Here is a 20,420-nt window from a genome sequence, read left to right as displayed (position 1 = left end):
TGCCTGATGCTGAAGCTGAAGTTCCAGTATTTTGGTCACCTGATGCAAACAGATGACTCATTGGAAAAGTCCTGCTGCTGGGAAAGATCAGGACAGAAGGAGAAGAGGACATGAGGGGATGAGATGGCTGGATGGCATCACCAATGCAATGAACATGAACTTCGGCAAGGTCTGGGAATGGGTGAGGGACAGGCAGGCCTGCCATGCTGCAATCCGTGGGGTCACAGAGAGGTGGGCACAACTGGATAACTGAACAACAACAGACTAAATGTTCTCATGAAAAGATATTATTCCTAATAAATTATTCATAATTCTATGATATTCCATCAAAGAAATGGAATTCCAAATATTTTTGATTCAAAGTTTGGAATATGGTGGGTAGGAAAAAACAAAAACTGTCTATATACAGACAATCTATATATAGACTGAGAATAAAGCTTAAAAAGAGAGATTCCTAAAATTCTATAAAGATGCTGAATTCAAAAAAGGAAAGAAAAATGGAAATCCCAGGAAATAAGTGCAAGGAGCAAATTTTATTTCACAATGAACAAAGAATAATTTCTGGTTTTGATACTTTGAGTTATGTAATCCAGAGCACTAGTACAATTGGTCTTTTATACTTGGCATCAAATACAATCTCTTTAGACCCTCTTTTATATCTTGGTTTCTCAGACTGTAGATGAAAGGATTCAGCATGGGTGTGACCACAGTGTACATCACTGAGGCAACTGTACTTGAATGTGGGGTGTGGGAAGCAGCAGAGCTAAGGTAAACTCCTAAGGTTGTAAAATAAAATAGGAAGACAACTGCAAGGTGGGACACACAGGTGGAAAATGCTTTATACTTCCCCTGAGCTGATGTGATTTTACATATGCAAGAAACTATTTTAGAATATGAGTAAAGGATACCAGCCAAAGGACCAGCACTGATCAGGACAGCTGAAAAATACATCACTATGTTATTAAGAAAGGTGTCAGAACTAGCAAGTTTTACCACCTGACTGAGTTCACAGAAAAAGTGGCGGGTTTGTACAACTGGACAGAAAGACAATCACAACACCATTAAGCTGTGTACCAAGGAATACAAGGCAATCTGCACCCAGGATATCAGAACCAGCAGTCCACAGAGCCAAGGGCTCATGATGACCATGTAGTGCAGGGGGTGGCAGATGGCCACATCCGATCACAGGCCATCACTGTCGGGAGAATGTCATCTAATCCTGCAAACAGCATGTAAAAATACATCTGGGTGATGCAGCCTTCATAGGTGATACCTTTGCTCTCTGTCTGGAGGTTCCATAGCATCTTTGGGATGGTGGTGGAGGTGAAACAGATGTCTACAAAGGACAGGTTGGAGAGGAAGAAGTACATGGGGGTGTGGAGGTGGGAGTCTGAGCTGATGGCCAAGATGATGAACAGGTTTCCAAACACAGTGATTAGGTACATGGAGAGGAAGAGCCCAAATATGAGAGGATGCAGTTCTTATTCTTCTGAAAGTCCCAGAAGAAGAAATTCGGAAATTCGTATATTATTCTCTGATTCCATGGGGTGGAGGTGACTACCAGGAAAAAGGAAAACCACATGACTAGTTTGCACATAAACTGGCATAATTCACATAGCTGAAATACTGCAATTTCTATTTAGCCCTCAAGTAATTGATCTTAATACCTTATTCATAGAAAAGTTCTCTTCCAAAGTATGTTCCATTTCATCCCCGACAAAGATTTTTTGTCCCATTCTCATCACATTGGCAAAGGGCTCATATATTTTAGAGTTCTAATAAGGTATTTCTTCATTTATTTGAGAAATACGTATTTAGTGCTGACCCAGTAGAAAGTGATGAAAAATAAATCTCTCCTAACCAAGGATGGTGAATGAGGATATTCAAATACAACATGATAGAATATGTCAGAATGTCACAGATGCTAGGAAGAAAACAAAACCAGGTATAAAGGAGAGAGTGGTAGGAGGTGTTATTTTGTCCTGAGTGTTCAGAGAAGAACTTCAAACTAGGTGATGTTTGAAGACTCCGAAAGAGAGAGAGAAGAAGCCTTTGTGATGTCAGAAGAAGTGTGTGCCTGGCAGAGGGAGCTGCCACTGCTAAGAACCTGACAAAGATGCTTGTTCCACATGTTCAAGTGCAAACAGGGAATCCAGTGGGGTGAAGGAATAAGTAGGAGGGGGAGTGATTAGAGATGTTGTCAGGATGCTGAGGAGCAAGGTGGCCTCCCTGCTACAGCTGAATCTTCAGCACATAGAGAATCCCTCCTTCCATGTGGTTCCTTGTACTTTATGAATTTCGTTTAAAACCATCCTGTGAATTATGTCAGTTTCCCTACTTCGTTCCATCTATTGACCAACTTCTGACCTCTGTATTATAAGTCATCTTAACATATGAGTACAGATACCTCTGCTTTAAGCACTGGTCTCTCTTAACAAGGCACAGGCAAACACACACACACACACACACACACACACACACACATGATGTTTCTGGCTTGTGTTACTATCATAAACTGGTCACCCAGATCCACCCTGATTAGGCAATGAATAGTTAACACATCGAGTTTGTCAGATCAAATTATTATTCTCCAAAGAATGTATCACTTTTACTCAGAAGTTCCAAGATTTTTTTAAATTTATGTGTGTTTTAATTGAAGCATAATAGCTTTACAGAATTTTGTTGTTTTCTGTCAAACCTCAACATGAATCAACCATATGCATACATATATCCCCTCCCTTCTGAACCTCCCTCTTATCTCCCTACACATCCCACCCCCAATTTCCAGTTTATAAGCTTCTTATAGAACAATAAATTTGGGGATCAACGTTGGTAAGGCAAATTTCTTCTCGGTATTTAGAGAAGAATGAAAAGCATGAGAGAGAAATAAAAAAGAGAAATGAAATGGACATAGGCAAATTAAGAGGGAAAATATGCAATAAACTCAAATGACCCCTGAGACAATGCATCAAAGAAAAGTTTCCTTGCTTCATCAATATTCCAATTCCAGTGGCATCTCCTTGATGCCCAAAAAATAATAATAAAGAAAAATATATTTTTCCAAGGACATAAACAGGGATATATTCATGATGTGATATATCTTACAGTTTAAATATCCCAAGAGAATAAGCAAATGGAACATACACTACCAATTCAAAATCAAAAATAAATGAAAAACAACAAAAGTTTGATATATTTTCTATGAAGAAGCAGAATACTTCTTTTTCTTGAGTTTTCCTATTTGCTTACTTCAGTTCATAAATAAGATTATTAGACTTATTGTCTACTTTTACTGGAAGCCTTTTATGCCTCCCATTCCTTCTAATGGGGCTTCCTTGGTGGCTCATTAGTAAAAAATCCATCTGCAATCCAGGAGGCCAAGTTTCAATCCCTTGGTCAGGAAGATTCCCTGGAGAAGGAAATTGCAACCCACTCCAGGATTCTGGCCTGGGAAATTCCATGGACAGAGGAGACGGGTGGGCTACAGCCCATGGGGTCGCAAAAGGATCATATACAACTTAGCAGCTAAACCACCACCATCATTCCTTCTAACTGAACTTCTTTTATTACCATTTGTCAACACTGATGAGTGAAGGGTTCACTTTATTTTTAGACCTAAATAGATACACTAATATCAGGAAAGCCAGATAATAACCACAGTGACCTCTGGCCTCTGGACTGTGCTAGATTGGTCGTCAGGTGACCTCGGGTACATGCTCCCGGCTTCTGTCCTCTCTGACCCTCTCCTGAAATGTGTGTGGAGCTCTCACCTGCCTGCAGATTGAGAGAGAAGGCTTTCCCTGTAGAAGTCCAAGTTCTTTTCTAAATGATTAATGATGCAGACAGAATTTTTGTACCTAAACAAGACAACAGGAAGGGATAAAATCAAGCATTGGCTCCCAGACAGATTCAGAAATCTAAATTAAGAACTAGGTCCTCATCAACCAAAGTGGCACAGGCTGAGGGGCTGCAGCAAAGGAGATATTTCCAGATTCTTGTGTCAGCTCACAGGGTTTCTCTGGAGGCTCAGTGATAAAGAATCCACCTGCAATGCAGGAGTCACAGGAGATGGGGGCTTGATCCCTGGGTCAGGAAAATCCCCTGGAGGACTGCATGGCAACCCACTCCAGTGTTCTTGTGTGGAGAATCCCACGGACAGAGTTGCCTAGAGGGCTACAGTCCGTGGGGTCTCAAAGAATTGGACAGGACTGAAGGGACATAGCAAGCATGCACACACGTCAGCTAATTGGGTATATTTTCCTTTTGTTACTCCAGCCTCCAAGTACATGATTTCCCTTGGGGACACTGGGCTGGACACAATGCAATTATTTTTCTGTTGATTCTCTGTTGCTAGGTGATTGCATTATAAGTTGGGTGATTCAGTTTTTATCATTCCTTGCCCTTTAATTCTCCTGCTTTCAAAGCACTAAGGCTTCCAGAACCTCATCACACCCCTGAGATCTAAAACTTTTTTAAACCATAACACTGAGGATTTGTCTTGATGAGGTCCCTTGGGTCTCCAAAGCTTTGATTTGTGGTAGAGGAAAACAATAACAACAAAATAAACTACTGAAATCTTTAAAACTACTATTTCCCTCTTCAGAACTGTGGATAACATTGCTCCTTCAGTATAAAATTGTGGGTATTATACTGCCTGGATTCATGCTAGTTTTTCCAAGCCAATTACAAGTTTCTCAGATATATCAGAAGTCAACAGCTGCCCTTTAGTCTCTCATTATAAAATGTTTATACTATAAGAAAAATATTTATATCATATCAACATATGCAATACCATATGTTGATATGATAAGTGAAAATCGCTCAGTCGTGTCTGACTCTTTGCCCCACATGGACTATACAGTCATGAAATCTGCAAGCAAGAGTCCTGGATTGGGTAGCCATTCCCTTTTCCAGGGAATCTTCCCAACCCAGGGATCAAACACAGGTCTCCCACATTCCAGGCAGATTATTTACCGACTGAGCCACAAGGGAAGCCCAGGAATACTGGACTGGGTAGCCTATCCCTTATCTGATGGATCTTCCAGACACAGGAATTGAACCAGGATCTCCTGTGTTGCAGGTGGATTCTTTACTAACTGAGTTATCAGAGAAGCTTGATATGATATTAATATGACCATAAACCAGGCTTCCCAGGTAGCTCAGTGGTAAAGAATATGCCTGCCAAAGCAGGAGACATTAGAGACGCAAGTTTGATCCCTGGGTTGGGAAGATTCCCTGGAGGAGGAAATAGCAACCCACTCCAGTATTCTTCCCTGGAGTATCCCATGGACGGAAGAGCCTGGTAGGCTACAGTTCATGCGGTCACATGTAGTTCGACACAACTGAGTGACTAATACATGGCCATTAAACTATCTTAGCATGGTATCAGTTCAGTTCAGTTCAATCGCTAAGTCATGTCCGACTCTTTGCGACCCCATGAATCGCAGCATGCCAGGCCTCCCTGTCCATCACCAACTCCCGGAGTTCACCCAGACTCAACGTCCATCGAGTCAGTGATGCCATCCAGCCATCTCATCCTCTGGCATCCCCTTCTCCTCCTTCCCCCAGTCCCTCCCAGCATCAGAGTCTTTTCCAATGAGTCAACTCTTCGCATGGGGTGGCCAAAGTACTGGAGTTTCAGCTTTAGCATCATTCCTTCCAAAGAAATCCCAGGCTGATCTCCTTCAGAATGGACTGGTTGGATCTCCTTGCAGTTCAAGGGACTCTCAAGAGTTTTCTCTAACACCACAGTTCAAAGGCAGGTATAGTGATTGTCAAATTTAATTTTTAATTTTTTTATTTTTTTATTTTTATTTTTTTTTTTTATTATTTTTTTCTAATTTTATTTTATTTTTAAACTTTACATAATTGTATTAGTTTTGCCAAATATCAAAATGAATCCACCACAGGTATACATGTGTTCCCCATCCTGAACCCTCCTCCCTCCCCCCTCCCCATACCATCCCTCTGGGTCATGTGTTTTTTGAGGTAGCACTTTTATGAACTCCATTCTCTGTTGTCAGACTGGAACACAGAAGGATTTAATGTTCTAAATAAAAGTACAAACCAAGTAAGGGCTGGAGACTGGATTGAGGTCTCTTAGTTCTGGAACTCTGTCACAGTGATTCTCAACCAGACATGATTTTCACACTGGAGATACTTGGAAATATCTGAAGGGATGCTACTAATCTCCTATAAACCACAGAACAGCATCCAATACAAATAATTCTCCTGTCCAAGGCAGCGTAAGAATATGAGAAATCCTATTTCAGACAAGAATATCTATAAATTCACTGTTCATACAATTTGTTCATACAAATCACCAAGGTCTGTGGTTCAAATGCTTATTCAGATTCCTCATGTCTCTAGTGGTCCAAGGACTGTGTTTCTGATCATTTAAGCCAGAATATCAGATTCCAGTTCAAATTCTTTACACCCTGAAAAGAAGGGAACTTCTTTAACACTACCACTGGTGGTACTTTGATACTTGCCACTCCTAATAATCTTTTCAGAGTCCTGTGTATGTCTTCATATATTAGACTATAGATGAAGGGGCTTAGGACAGGTGTGATCACAGTGTACATCACCGAGGTGATTGCACTTGACTTTAAGCAGAAGGGCATGAGTAGTCACAGGGCTGAGGTACAGTCAAAGCCTGTCCAGTAAAACAAGGATACAAGTGAGAGGTGATATGCACAGGTAGAAAGCATTTTGTACTTCCCCCAAGCTGATGGTATTCCAGATAGAGAGGAAACTATCTTAGAGTAAAGGATCCCAGGTAAGACATTTGTTGTTCAGTCACTCAGTTGTATCTGACTCTTTGTGACCGCATGGACTGCAGCATGCCAGGCTTCCCTGTCCCTCACCATGTCCTGGAGCTTGCTCAAACTCATGTCCATTGAGTCCATGATGCCATCCAACCATCTCATCCTCTTTTGTCCCCTTCTCCTCCTGCCTTCAATCTTTCCCAGAATCAGGGTCTTTTTAACAAGTCAGCTCTTCACATCAAGTGGCCAAAATATTGGAGCTTGAGCTTGAGCATCAGTACTTCCAGTGAATATTCAGGAGTGGTTTGCCTTAGGATTGACTCGTTTGATCTTGCAGTCCAAGGGACTCTCAAGAGTCTTCTCCAACACCACAGTTCAGAAGTATCAATTCTTCGGTGCACAGACTTCTTTATGGTCCAACTCTCACATCCATACATGACTATTGGAAAAATCATAGCTTTGACTATACGGACTTTTTTCGGCAAAGTCCCTGCTTTATAATACACTGTCAAGGTTTGTCAAAGCTTTTCTTCCAAAGAGCAAGTGTCTTTTAATTTCATGACTGCAGTCACCATCTGCAGTAATTTTGAAGCCTAAGAAAATAAAGTCTCTGACTGGTTCTTGTTTCCCCATCTCTTTCCCTTGAAGTGATGGGACCAGATGCCATGATCTTAGTTTTTTGAATGTTGAGTTTTATGAGTGCTTTTTCACTGTCCTCTTTCACTGTCATCAAGAGGCTCTTTAGTTCCTCTTCACTTTCTGCCATAAGGGTGGTGTCATCTGCATATCTGAGGTTATTGCTATTTCTCCTGGCAATCTTGATTCCAGCTTGTGCTTCATCCAACCCAGCATTTCTCATGATGTACTCCACATATAAGTTAAATAAGCAGAGGGACAATATACAGCTTTGACATACTCCTTTCCCTATTTGGAACCAGTCCATTACCAACCTGGAATATAACAGTTTCAAATTACATCATCATGTCATTACAAAAGGGGTCACAATTGACTAGTTGGACACCTTATTTGCTTTTGCAGGAAAAGTACAGAATTCCAAGAAGGTACAGAATGACAGTTGCAACACTGTTAATCTTTATAACAAACAATGCATGGCACTCATGAACCAAACACCAGAACCAGCAAACCACAAAGTGTATGTGGGTGGAGCAGGGTTCATGGCGACAGGATAGTGCAGAATTTGATAGATGGCCATGAAGTGGTCATAGGTCTTTGTGGTCAGTACAATGCTGCCCAAATATACAAAGAGTAGGTAAAAGTATATTCATAGGTTACAGCTTTGCCTTCTTTGGGATGGTGGAGAATATGAAACATATCTTAAAAGAACAGAATGGAAAATAATTACATGGGTATGTGGAGCATCACTACGAACAAAGTTAGCGGAGGTGATGGAATTCCAGTTGAGCTACTTCAAATCCTGAAAGGTGATGTTGTGAAAGTGCTGCACTCAATATGTCAGCAAATTTGGAGAACCCAGCATTGGCCACAGGACTGGAAAAGGTCAGTTTTCCTTCCAATCCCAAAGAAAGGCAGTGCCAAAGAGTGCTCAAACTACCACACAATTGCATGCATCTCACACGCTAGTAAAATAATGCTCAAAATTCTCTAAGCCAGGCTTCAGCAATATGTGAACCGTGAACTTCCTGATGTTCAAGCTGGTTTTATAAAAGGCAGAGGAACCAGAGATCAAATTGCCAACATCCGCTGGATCATGGAAAAAGCAAGAGAGTTCCAGAAAAATATATCTTTCTGCTTTATTGACTATGCCAAAGCCTTTGACTGTGTGGATCACAATAAACTGTGAAAAATTCTGAAAGAGATGGGAATACCAGAACACCTGATCTGCCTCTTGAGAAATTTGTATGCAGGTCAGGAAGCAACAGTTAGAACTGGACATGGAACAACAGACTGGTTCCAAATAGGAAAAGGAGTATGTCAAGGCTGTATATTGTCACCCTGCTTATTTAACTTATATGCAGAGTATATCATGAGAAACACTGGGCTGGAAGAAGCACAAGCTGGAATCAAGATTGCCAGGAGAAATATCAATAACCTCAGATATGCAGATGATACCATCCTTATGGCAGAAAGTGAAGAGGAACTAAAAAGCCTCTTGATGAAAGTGAAAGAGGAGAGTGAAAAAGTTGGCTTAAAGCTCAACATTCAGAAAACGAAGATCATGGCATCTGGTCCCATCACTTCATGGGAAATAGATGGGGAAAGAGCGGAAACAGGGTCAGACTTTATTTTGGGGGACTCAAAAATCACTGCAGATGGTGACTGCAGCCATGAAATTAAAAGACGCTTACTCCTTGGAAGGAAAATTATGACCAACCTAGATAGCATATTGAAAAGCAGAAACATTACTTTGCCAACAAAGTTTCATCTAGTCAAGGCTATGGTTTATCCTGTGGTCATGTATGGATGTGAGAGTTGGGCTGTGAAGGCTGAGCGCCGAAGAATTGATGCTTTTGAACTGTGGTGCTGGAGAAGACTCTTGAGAGTCCCTTGGACTGCAAGGAGATCCAACCAGTCCATTCTGAAGGAGATCAGCCTGGGATTTCTTTTGAAGGAATGATGCTAAAGCTGAAACTCCAGTACTTTGGCCACCTCATGGAAGAGTTGACTCATTGGAAAAGACTCTGATGCTGGGAGGGATTGGGGGCAGGAGGAGAAGGGGACAACAGAGGATGAGATGGCTGGATGGCATCACTGACTCGATGGACGTGAGTCGGGGTGAACTCCGGGAATTGGTGATGGACGGGGAGGCCTGGCATGCTGCGATTCATGGGGTCGCAAAGAGTCAGATACGACTGAGTGACTGAACTGAACTGAACTGTGGAGGTGGGAGTCATTGATGGTGACCAGGATAATAAACAGGTTTCTGAGCACAGTGATCTGGTACATGGAGAGAAAATGTGCAAACATGAAGTGTTGCAGTTCTGGTTTCTCTGATAATTGCAGAAGAAGAAATTTTGAAATTCGTGTATTGTTTCCTGTTCTCATGTGGCCCTCATTAACTTGTTGATTTTTTCTCTTTGATAATAGCCTTTCTTACTGTGGAAGTTGTACCTCACTGCGATTTTGGTTTCTGTTTGTTTGAAGATTAATGATATTAAGCCTCTTTTCATGTGTCTGTTGGCCATGTGTATATCTTCCTTGGGAGAAAATGTCTATTGAGGGTCCTCTACCCACTTTTAATATGGTTGTTTATTTGTTTATTTTAATTGAGTTGACTTAGTCTGATATATAGTTTAAGTTTTCTGTTTCTGTCTGTCAACCTGATTTTGGGGGTACTTTTGCCTTCTCATTTCAAGAAGAGAACACTTCAACTTTGCTTATATGACAGTTCTGGGTGCAAAACTCCCTCAGCTTTTCTTTATGTGGTAGAACCTTTATTTCTTCTTCATATCTGAAGGATATCTTTGCTAGATGGAGGATTCTTGGCTAGCAGTTTTTATATCACAATAGTTTGAGAATGATATTCCATTCTCTCTTGGAATGTGGAGTCTGTGCTAAGACATTTGTTGATAACCCAATGCAGGTATCTTTGCAGGGTGCTCACTTTTTTTCTGGATACCTTTAATTTTCTTTCTTTTTAATAACTTTTATTTAAATGTAATTGATTTACAATGTCATATTAGTTCCAGGTATACAGCAAAATTATATATATATATATATATATACACACACACACACACACACACACACACATATTCTTTTTCCAGTATAGAGTATTATAAGATATTATGTTTATTTCCCTGTATTTAATACCCTAGGTCCTTGTTGATTGCTATATATATATTATATATATATATAATTCTTTCACTAAAAACATCATTCTTTCACTGACTTTTAAAAAATTTTTCTTTATTTATTTGACGCATTTCTGACTGCACCAAGTCTTCCTTGCTTTGCGGGGGCTTTCTCTGGTTACGGAGGTGGGGGGCTCTACTATTCACCATGGTGACCTCTCTTGCTGCAGAGCACAGGCTCTACAGTACAGGCTCAGTAGTTATGGCTTAGTGGCTTTGTGGCGTGTGGAATCTTTCCAGACCAGGCATCACCCCCAGTGCCTGTTCCCGCCTTGGCAGACAGATTCTTGCTTACTGCACCACCAGGGAAGTCTTTTCATTCATTGACTTTTGACAGTTTTAATACGTGTGTGTTGGAGAAGGTCTTTTGTATTGAAACATTTATGTGTCCTATTATACCTCTGTGGATGTGTGCATTCGCTTCCTTCCCCAGACCTGGAAAATTCTCAGCTATTATTTCTATACATAATCTCTCTGATCCTTTCTCCCTCTCTTCTGCTTTTGAGATACCCAGTATCCTTCTTACCTGTTCTAGTAGAGTCAGAAGTTTCTCAGAGAATATCTTCATTTAAAAAAAAAAAAATCTTAGTTCTGTCCTCACATCTACCTGAATCATTCTACCTTTGTACTCAGTATCTCTCTACTCCATATGGTCTCCACTTCAAGTGCTTTGTAATTCATCCTTCATCTCAATTACTGAGTTCTTCAGCACCAGAATTTCTGTTTACTTCTGTTTGAGAGCTTTTATTATTTTAGAAACTGTTCCTTATGTTCATTATTTTTATTCCTCAGCTAACTGACGTGTCTTTATGAGTTTTCTTCTGGCTTGTTGAGCTTCTTCATTACACTATTTTGAATTCTCCACTTGGTTGATCACAATTTTACATGACGTTAAATTAGTTCATGGAAAACTCTCATTTTCTCTTTGTGATTCCATGTTACTGTGGTTTTCATGGTGCTCAGTGGGTTGCTCCTCTGTCCATGCATTTGAACAAGCAAACAGTTTTCTTATGTAGGTAAAGCCTTGTATACTTTGATTCTAACAATTCAACAGATTGCTAACAAAGGTCCTTCTACGTTTTTCTTTTTTTTGGGGGGGGGGTGGTGGTGTTCAGTTCAGTTCAGTTGCTCAGTTGTGTCCAACTGTTTGTGACCCCATGAATCGCAGCACCCCAGGCCTCCCTGTCCATCACCAGCTCCCAGAGTTCACCCAGACTCATGTCCATCGAGTCAATGATGCCATCCAGCCATCTCATCCTCTGTCGTCCCCTTCTCCTCCTGCCCCCAAGGCCTCCCAGCATCAGAGTCTTTTCCAATAGTTCATTTATTTATTTTTCATTTCATATATGATATTATACATGTTTCATCACCATTCTCCCAAATCATCCCACCCTCTCCCTCTCCCACAGAGTCCAAAAGACTGTTCTATACATCTGTGTCTCTTTTGTTGTATTGCATACAGGGTTATCGTTTCCATATTTCTAAATTCCATATATATGCATGAATTAAGTGACTTTGTGGCACAAGGTTTAGGTTTGTTTCACATGAGCTGCTCCTGGCTATATTTGAGGAACTACATTTTTTGCATTTCATGCCCTCTTCCAAAGGCATTGTCATTGTCCTGGCCATCAATGATTGTGCCTCCAGCATCACTGGTGACCTGGTGTTGTCAGGGCCCCTGATGTGGCTTGCATCTTTGCTGGGGGCTCCCAGAGTGGTAGGTGCTCTTGCCACATGTGGGGTGACCTTGCTTGAGCCCCCCCCACCCCCACTGATGCCTGGTTCCCTGGTCCTGCATTTGCCACTGCATCCAGGAGGCCAGGGCTATATACCACCTCCAGTGGGACTCCCAGGTGCTCTGGGGCTGTGGGCTCAGCAGCCTCAGCCATGGGCTGGGATCAGCATCACTGCCTCTGCTGTTCCCCTGGCTCCACTTCCTCCATGTGAATAATCTGCTCACCTTCAGACGTACAACTGTGTGTATCTCTGGTGTCCCGATGTGTTTGGTAGAAAAAAAAAAAAAAACTTTATATATGAATGATGTTATCTACAAGTTGTAGATTGAGGGGAGAAACAAAGGGAGTGTCTTCTGCCACCATAATACTGATGTCACCAGTAATAAACTTTTCCCCACAATCTATAAGGTTAAAATTCGGGCTACCCAGGGGGCTCAGTGGTTAAGAATCCACCTGCCAATGCAGGAGATGAAGGAGATGTAGGTTCGATCCCAGGATCAAGAAAATCCCCAGAAGGGGAAATGGCAACCCACTCCAGTATTCTTGCCTGGAGAATCCCATGGACAGAGGAGCCTGGTGAGCTAAAGTCCCTGTGGTCACAAAGATCAGACACTGCTGAGGACACATGCATAAGCATAAGATTAAAATAGACAAATAAATGGAGAAGACTATCACATATTAGAGAAGAAAGAATTGCTACATGGCTCCATACAACCTCATGGATGAGCTTTAGAGTTCCAACACATAGAATTACTGAGAAACATAGACTCATGAGAAATCCAGCAGAGATCAGAACAACTCCTTAATATCAAATCTCATTTGATAATAAAGACATCATATTAGAGCAGTTACTGTTAGGATGAATGGTTATGCAGCAACATGTAACTGAATAAAATTAAAAATGGTATAGAACTGAGATCAACTTCAATAATTTCATTCTGTGCATTTATTCTGATATTTAAAGATAGCATTCACTACTGTTTTTTAATTGTATTACAGATAATTATATTAAAAAGTTATTCCATTGCAGTTTCCTCCTAGGTAAGCAGGATATTGGCAAACATGTTTTCAGAAATTGTGAACTGAACCACATGACTGGATAGGCAGCCAAGCTCTCTAGTGAGTCAGTTTTGATCATGAGATATATACACACACTATACATATAGAAATATTTGACCCTTGAATAATGCAGTGTTTGGAGCAATGGCACCTTGTGCAATTGAAAATGTGCCTGTAACATTGCAATCAATCTTCCTTATCCATAGCTCCACACCCTCTGATTCAGTCAACCCTCATAAAATTATATAAATTGCCTTGGATTTCACTTGTACACTTTTTTACATTAGTAATATATCTCATGACAATTTTTTCTAGAGCAACGCAAAAATTACTCAGGATGACATTTGTCATTTAAGTAAGTATTATTCCTCGTGTCACCCATAAAAAATAGAAATGCCCAAATATTTCATATTCAAAGTTTGGAAAATTTTGAAGTAGAAAAAAGCATGACTTAAAAAAAATACCTAAATGATAGAATGAAAAGATAGTTTAATAATGTGAGTAACTGAGATTGTATAGAAAAGTTGAATTTTTATAAAAATGGATATCCAAGGAAATAAGTAAAAGGAGCAAATTTTTATTCCACACTGAGGAAAGTGTCACAATTACTGATTCTCAGGCTTTGAGCAGTGCAGTCAAGGGCACTTCATCTGCCCCAGGACAATTGGCCTTTTTATAGATATTATTCCATAGACTCTCTTCAGAGCCTTCTTTAAGTCTTTGTTCCTCAGACTGTAGATGAATGGGTTCAGCATGGGTGTGACCACAGTGTACATCACGGAGGCTATTGCACTTGAGTGTGAGCTGTGTGTAGCAGCAGAGCTAAGGTACACTCCTAGGCTCGTACAATAAAATAATAAGACAACTGAGAGATGAGATGCACAAGTGGAAAATGCTTTAAACTTTCCCTGAGTTGATGAGATTCTTCGTATGGAAGAGACTATCTTAGAGTAAGAGTAAAGGATACCAGCAAACGGCCCACCAGCTAGTAGCACTGATGCCAAATACATCACCATGTTATTAAGAAAGGTGTCAGAACAGGCAAGTTGGACCATCTGATTGAGTTCACAAAAAAATTGGGGAATTTCCACCTTTGTACAGAAGGTCAGCTGCAAAGCCATTAAACTTTGTAACAAGGAATGCATAGCACTCACCATCCAGGACACCAATACCAGCAGTCCACAGAGCCGAGGATTCATGATGACTGTGTAGTGCAGAGGGTGGCATATGGCCACAAAGCGGTCGTAGGCCATCACTATCAGGAGGAAGTCATCTAATCCTGCAAGGAATATGCAAAAATACACCTGGACGATGCAGCCTTCATAGGTTATGACTTTGCTCTGGTTCTCGATATTCTGCAGCATCTTTGGGATGGTTGTGGAGGTGAAGGAGATGTCTACAAAGGACAAGTTGGAGAGGAAGAAGTACATGGGGGTGTGAAGGTGGAAGTCAGAGATGATGACCAGGATAATGAGCAGATTTCCAAACACAGTGATCAGGTACATGCAGAGGAAAAGTCCAAAGATGAGGGGCTCCAATTCTGGGTCCTCTGAGAATCCCAGAAGAAAAAGTTCAGAAGATTGTGTATTGTTACCTGGTTCCATGTGGTGGCAGTGACTACCAGGAAAAATGAAAATAACATGAGTAATGTTCACAAAAATTAGCATAACTCACATAGTGCAATTTCTATTTTCTCTAAATAAATTAATTTTAATATCTTGTGTTTAGAAAAGTTCTATTTCATCTCTACCTGGGCATTTTTGACCCATTCTCAGCATATTACCAAAGAAATCATGCATTCTACTGTTGTCATGAGAAATGTAACTTCCGTGGTGGTTCAGACAGTAAAGCATCTGCCTACAATGCAGGAGACCTGGGTTCAATCCCTGGCTCAGGGAGATCTCCTGGAGAAGGGAATGGCAACCCTCTCCAGTATTCTTGCCGCCCCCACACACACACCCCGCCCCACCAATAAATTAAAAACCTGGTGGCTGTACGGCCCAGGAGGGCAGAGAGGAGCTACTCTACATTCAAGGTCAGGGGGGCGGTGGTGAGGAGGTACCCCTGGTCCAAGCTAAGGAGCAGCGGCTGCACTTTGCTGGAGCAGCCATGAAGAGATACCCCAAGTCCAAGGTAAGAGAAACCCAAGTAAGATGGTAGGTGTTGTGAGGGGGCATCAGAGGGCAGACACACTGAAACCATAATCACAGAAAACTAGTCAATCTAATCACACGGACCACAGCCTTGTCTAACTCAATGAAAGTAAACGATGCCATGTGGGACCACCCAAGATGGACAGGTCATGGTGGAGCGGTCTGACAGAATGTGGTCCACTGGAGAAGGGACTGGCAAACCCCTTCAGTATTCTTGCCTTGAGAACCCCATGAACAGTATGAAAAGGCAAAATGATAGGATACTGAAAGAGGAACTCCCCAGGTTGGTAGGTGCCCAATATGCTACTGGAGATCAGTGGAGAAATAACTCCAGAAAGAATGAAGGGATGGAGCCAAGCAAAAACAATACCCAGTTGTGGATGAGACTGGTTATAGAAGCAACATCCGATTCTGTAAAGAGCAATATTGGATACTAACCTGGAATGTTAGGTCCATGAATCAAGGCAAATTGGAAGTGGTCAAACAGGCAGTGGCAAGAGTGAACATTGACATTCTAGGAATCGGCAAACTAAAATGGACCAGAATGGGTGAATTTAACTACGATGACCGTTATACCCACTACTGCAGGTAGGAAGTCCTTAGAAGAAATGGAGTAGCCATCATGGTCAACAAAAGAGTCCGAAATGCATCCCAAAACAATGAATTTCACCTTTTTCTCAAGCGCACATGGAACCTTCTCCAGGATAGATCACATCCTGGGCCATAAAGCTAGCCTTGGTAAATTCAAAAAAATAGAAATCATTCCAAGCATTTTTTCTGACCACAATGCAGTAAGATTAGATCTCAATTACAGGAGAAAAACTATTAAAAATTCCAACATATGGAGGCTGAACAACACGCTGCTGAATAACCAACAAATCACAGAAGAAATCAAAAAAGAAATCAAAATTTGCATAGAAACGAATGAAAATGAAAACACAACAACCCAAAACCTGTGGGACACGGTAAAAGCAGTCCTAAGGAGAAAGTTCATAGCAATACAGGCACACCTCAAGAAACAAGAAAAAAGTCAAATAAATAACCTAACTCTACACCTAAAGCAACTAGAAAAGGAAGAAATGAAGAACCCCAGGGTTAGTAGAAGGAAAGAAATCTTAAAAATTAGAGCAGAAATAAATGCAAAAGAAACAAAAGAGACCATAGCAAAAATCAACAAAACCAAAAGCTGGTTCTTTGAAAGGATAAATAAAATTGACAAACCATTAGCCAGACTCATCAAGAAACAAAGGGAGAAAAATCAAATCAACAAAATTAGAAACGAAAATGGAGAGATCACAACAGACAACACAGAAATACAAAGGATCATAAGAGACTACTATCAACAATTATATGCCAATAAAATGGACAACATGGAAGAAATGGACAAATTCTTAGAAAAGTACAACTTTCCAAAACTGGACCAGGAAGAAATAGAAAATCTTAACAGACCCATCACAAGCACGGAAATTGAAACTGTAATCAGAAATCTTCCAGCAAACAAAAGCCCCGGTCCAGACGGCTTCACAGCTGAATTCTACCAAAAATTTAGAGAAGAGCTAACACCTATCCTGCTCAAACTCTTCCAGAAAATTGCTGAGGAAGGTAAACTTCCAAACTCATTCTATGAGGCCACCATCACCCTAATACCAAAACCTGACAAAGATCCCACAAAAAAAGAAAACTACAGGCCAATATCACTGATGAACATAGATGCAAAAATCCTTAACAAAATTCTAGCAGTCAGAATCCAACAACACATTAAAAAGATCATACACCATGATCAAGTGGGCTTTATCCCAGGGATGCAAGGATTCTTCAATATCCGCAAATCAATCAATGTAATACACCACATTAACAAATTGAAAAATAAAAACCATATGATTATCTCAATAGATGCAGAGAAAGCCTTTGACAAAATTCAACATCCATTTATGATAAAAACTCTCCAGAAAGCAGGAATAGAAGGAACATACCTCAACATAATAAAAGCTATATATGACAAACCCACAGCAAACATTATCCTCAATGGTGAAAAATTGAAAGCATTTCCTCTAAAGTCAGGAACAAGACAAGGGTGCCCACTTTCACCATTACTATTCAACATAGTTATGGAAGTTTTGGCCACAGCAATCAGAGCAGAAAAAGAAATACAAGGAATCCAAATTGGAAAAGAAGAAGTAAAACTCTCACTATCTGCAGATGGCATGATCCTCTACATAGAAAACCCTAAAGATTCCACCAGAAAATTACTAGAAATAATCAATGACTATAGTAAAGTTGCAGGACATAAAATCAACACACAGAAATCCCTTGCATTCCTATACACTAATAATGAGAAAACAGAAAGAGAAATTAAGGAAACAATTCCATTCACCATTGCAACGGAAAGAATAAAATACTTAGGAATATATCTACCTAAAGAAACTAAAGACCTATATATAGAAAACTATAAAACACTGGTGAAAGAAATCAAAGAGGACACTAATAGATGGAGAAATATACCATGTTCATGGATTGGAAGAATCAATATAGTGAAAATGAGTATACTACCCAAAGCAATGTATAGATTCAATGCAATCCCTATCAAGCTACCAACAGTATTCTTCACAGAGCTAGAACAAATAATTTCACAATTTGTATGGAAATACAAAAAACCTCGAATAGCCAAAGCGATCTTGAGAAAGAAGAATGGAACTGGAGGAATCAACCTACCTGACTTCAGGCTCTACTACAAAGCCACAGTTATCAAGACAGTATGGTACTGGCACAAAGACAGAAATATTGATCAATGGAATAAAATAGAAAGCCCAGAGATAAATCCACGCACATATGGACACCTTATCTTCGACAAAGGAGGCAAGAATATACAATGGATTAAAGACAACCTCTTTAACAAGTGGTGCTGGGAAATCTGGTCAACCACTTGTAAAAGAATGAAACTGGACCACTTTCTAACACCATACACAAAAATAAACTCAAAATGGATTAAAGATCTAAACGTAAGACCAGAAACTATAAAACTCCTAGAGGAGAACATAGGCAAAACACTCTCTGACATACATCACAGCAGGATCCTCTATGACCCACCTCCCAGAATACTGGAAATAAAAACCAAAATAAACAAATGGGACCTAATTAACCTTAAAAGCTTCTGCACATCAAAGGAAACTATTAGCAAGGTGAAAAGACAGCCTTCAGAATGGGAGAAAATAATAGCAAATGAAGCAACCGACAAACAACTAATCTCAAAAATATACAAGCAACTCCTACAGCTCAACTCCAGAAAAATAAATGACCCAATCAAAAAATGGGCCAAAGAACTAAATAGACATTTCTCCAAAGAAGACATACAGATGGCTAACAAACACATGAAAAGATGCTCAACATCACTCATTATCAGAGAAATGCAAATCAAAACCACTATGAGGTACCATCTCACACCAGTCAGAATGGCTGCGATCCAAAAGTCTACAAATAATAAATGCTGGAGAGGGTGTGGAGAAAAGGGAACCCTCTTACACTGTTGGTGGGAATGCAAACTAGTACAGCCACTATGGAGAACAGTGTGGAGATTCCTTAAAAAACTGGAAATAGAACTGCCTTATGATCCAGCAACCCCACTGCTGGGCATACACACTGAGAAAACCAGAAGGGAAAGAGACACGTGTACCCCAATGTTCATCGCAGCACTGTTTATAATAGCCAAGACATGGAAGCAACCTAGATGTCCATCAGCAGATGAATGGATAAGAAAGCTGTGGTACATATACACAATGGAGTATTACTCAGCCATTAAAAAGAATACATTTGAATCAGTTCTAATGAGGTGGATGAAACTGGAGCCTATTATACAGAGTGAAGTAAGCCAGAAGGAAAAACATAAATACAGTATACTAACGCATATATATGGAATTTAGAAAGATGGTAACAATAACCCGGTGTACGAGACAGCAAAAGAGACACTGATGTATAGAACAGTCTTATGGACTCTGTGGGAGAGGGAGAGGGTGGGAAGATTTGGGAGAATGGCAATGAAACATGTAAAATATCATGTAGGAAACGAGTTGCCAGTCCAGGTTCGATGCATGATGCTGGATGCTTGGGGCTGGTGCACTGGGACGGCCCAGAGGGATGGTATGGGGAGGGAGGAGGGAGGAGGGTTCGGGATGGGGAACACATGTATACCTGTGGCGGATTCATTTTGATATTTGGCAAAACTAATACAATTATGTAAAGTTTAAAAATAAAATAAAATTAGAGAAAAAAAAAAAAAAAGAGTCCGAAATGCAGTACTTTGATGCAATCTAAAAAATGACAGAATGATCTCTGTTCATTTCCAAGGCAAACCACTAAATATCACGGTAATCCAAGTCTATGCCCCAACAGTAACACTGAAGAAGCTGAAGTTGAACGGTTCTATGAAGACCTACAAGAACTTTTAGAACTAACACCCAAAAAAGATTTCCTTTTCAATATAGGGGACTGGAGTGAAAAAGTAAGAAGTCAAGAAACACCTGGAGTAACATGCAAATTTGACCTTGAAATATGGAATGAAGCAGGGCAAAGGCTAATAGAGTTGTGCCAACAGAATGCACTGGTCATAGCAAACATCTTCTTCCAAAAACACAAGAGAAGACTCTAAGCAAGGATATCACCAGATGGTCAACACTGAAATTAGATTGATTATATTATTTGCAGCCAATGATGGAGAAGCTCTATACAGTTAGCAAAAACAAGACTGGGAGCTGACTGTGGCTCAGATCATGAACTCCTTATTGCCAAAATCAGACTTAAATTGAAGAAAGTAGGGAAAACCACTAGACCATTCAGATATGACCTAAATCAAATCCCTTTTGATTATACAGTGGAAGT

The 20,420-nt window shown here is 40.4% G+C and overlaps 1 protein-coding gene and 1 pseudogene across 1 annotated transcript; both read right to left on the bottom strand.

Moving 5' to 3' along the window:
- Window positions 1-597: 597 nt before the first annotated feature.
- Window positions 598-1,544, bottom strand: LOC109560858 (olfactory receptor-like protein OLF4; annotated as a pseudogene).
- A 12,486-nt stretch (window positions 1,545-14,030) lies between these two features.
- Window positions 14,031-14,999, bottom strand: LOC139183946 (olfactory receptor 7A17-like). Its single transcript, XM_070792247.1, has one exon. The coding sequence runs from the start codon at window positions 14,997-14,999 to the stop codon at window positions 14,031-14,033; it is 969 nt and encodes a 322-aa protein (XP_070648348.1).
- Window positions 15,000-20,420: the final 5,421 nt, after the last annotated feature.

Source organism: Bos indicus, chromosome 7 (assembly GCF_029378745.1).
Source record: "Bos indicus isolate NIAB-ARS_2022 breed Sahiwal x Tharparkar chromosome 7, NIAB-ARS_B.indTharparkar_mat_pri_1.0, whole genome shotgun sequence".
Classification (NCBI taxonomy): Eukaryota; Metazoa; Chordata; class Mammalia; order Artiodactyla; family Bovidae; genus Bos; species Bos indicus.
Note: the sequence above shows the minus strand (reverse complement) of the source record. Positions and strands in the feature narration are given on the sequence as shown.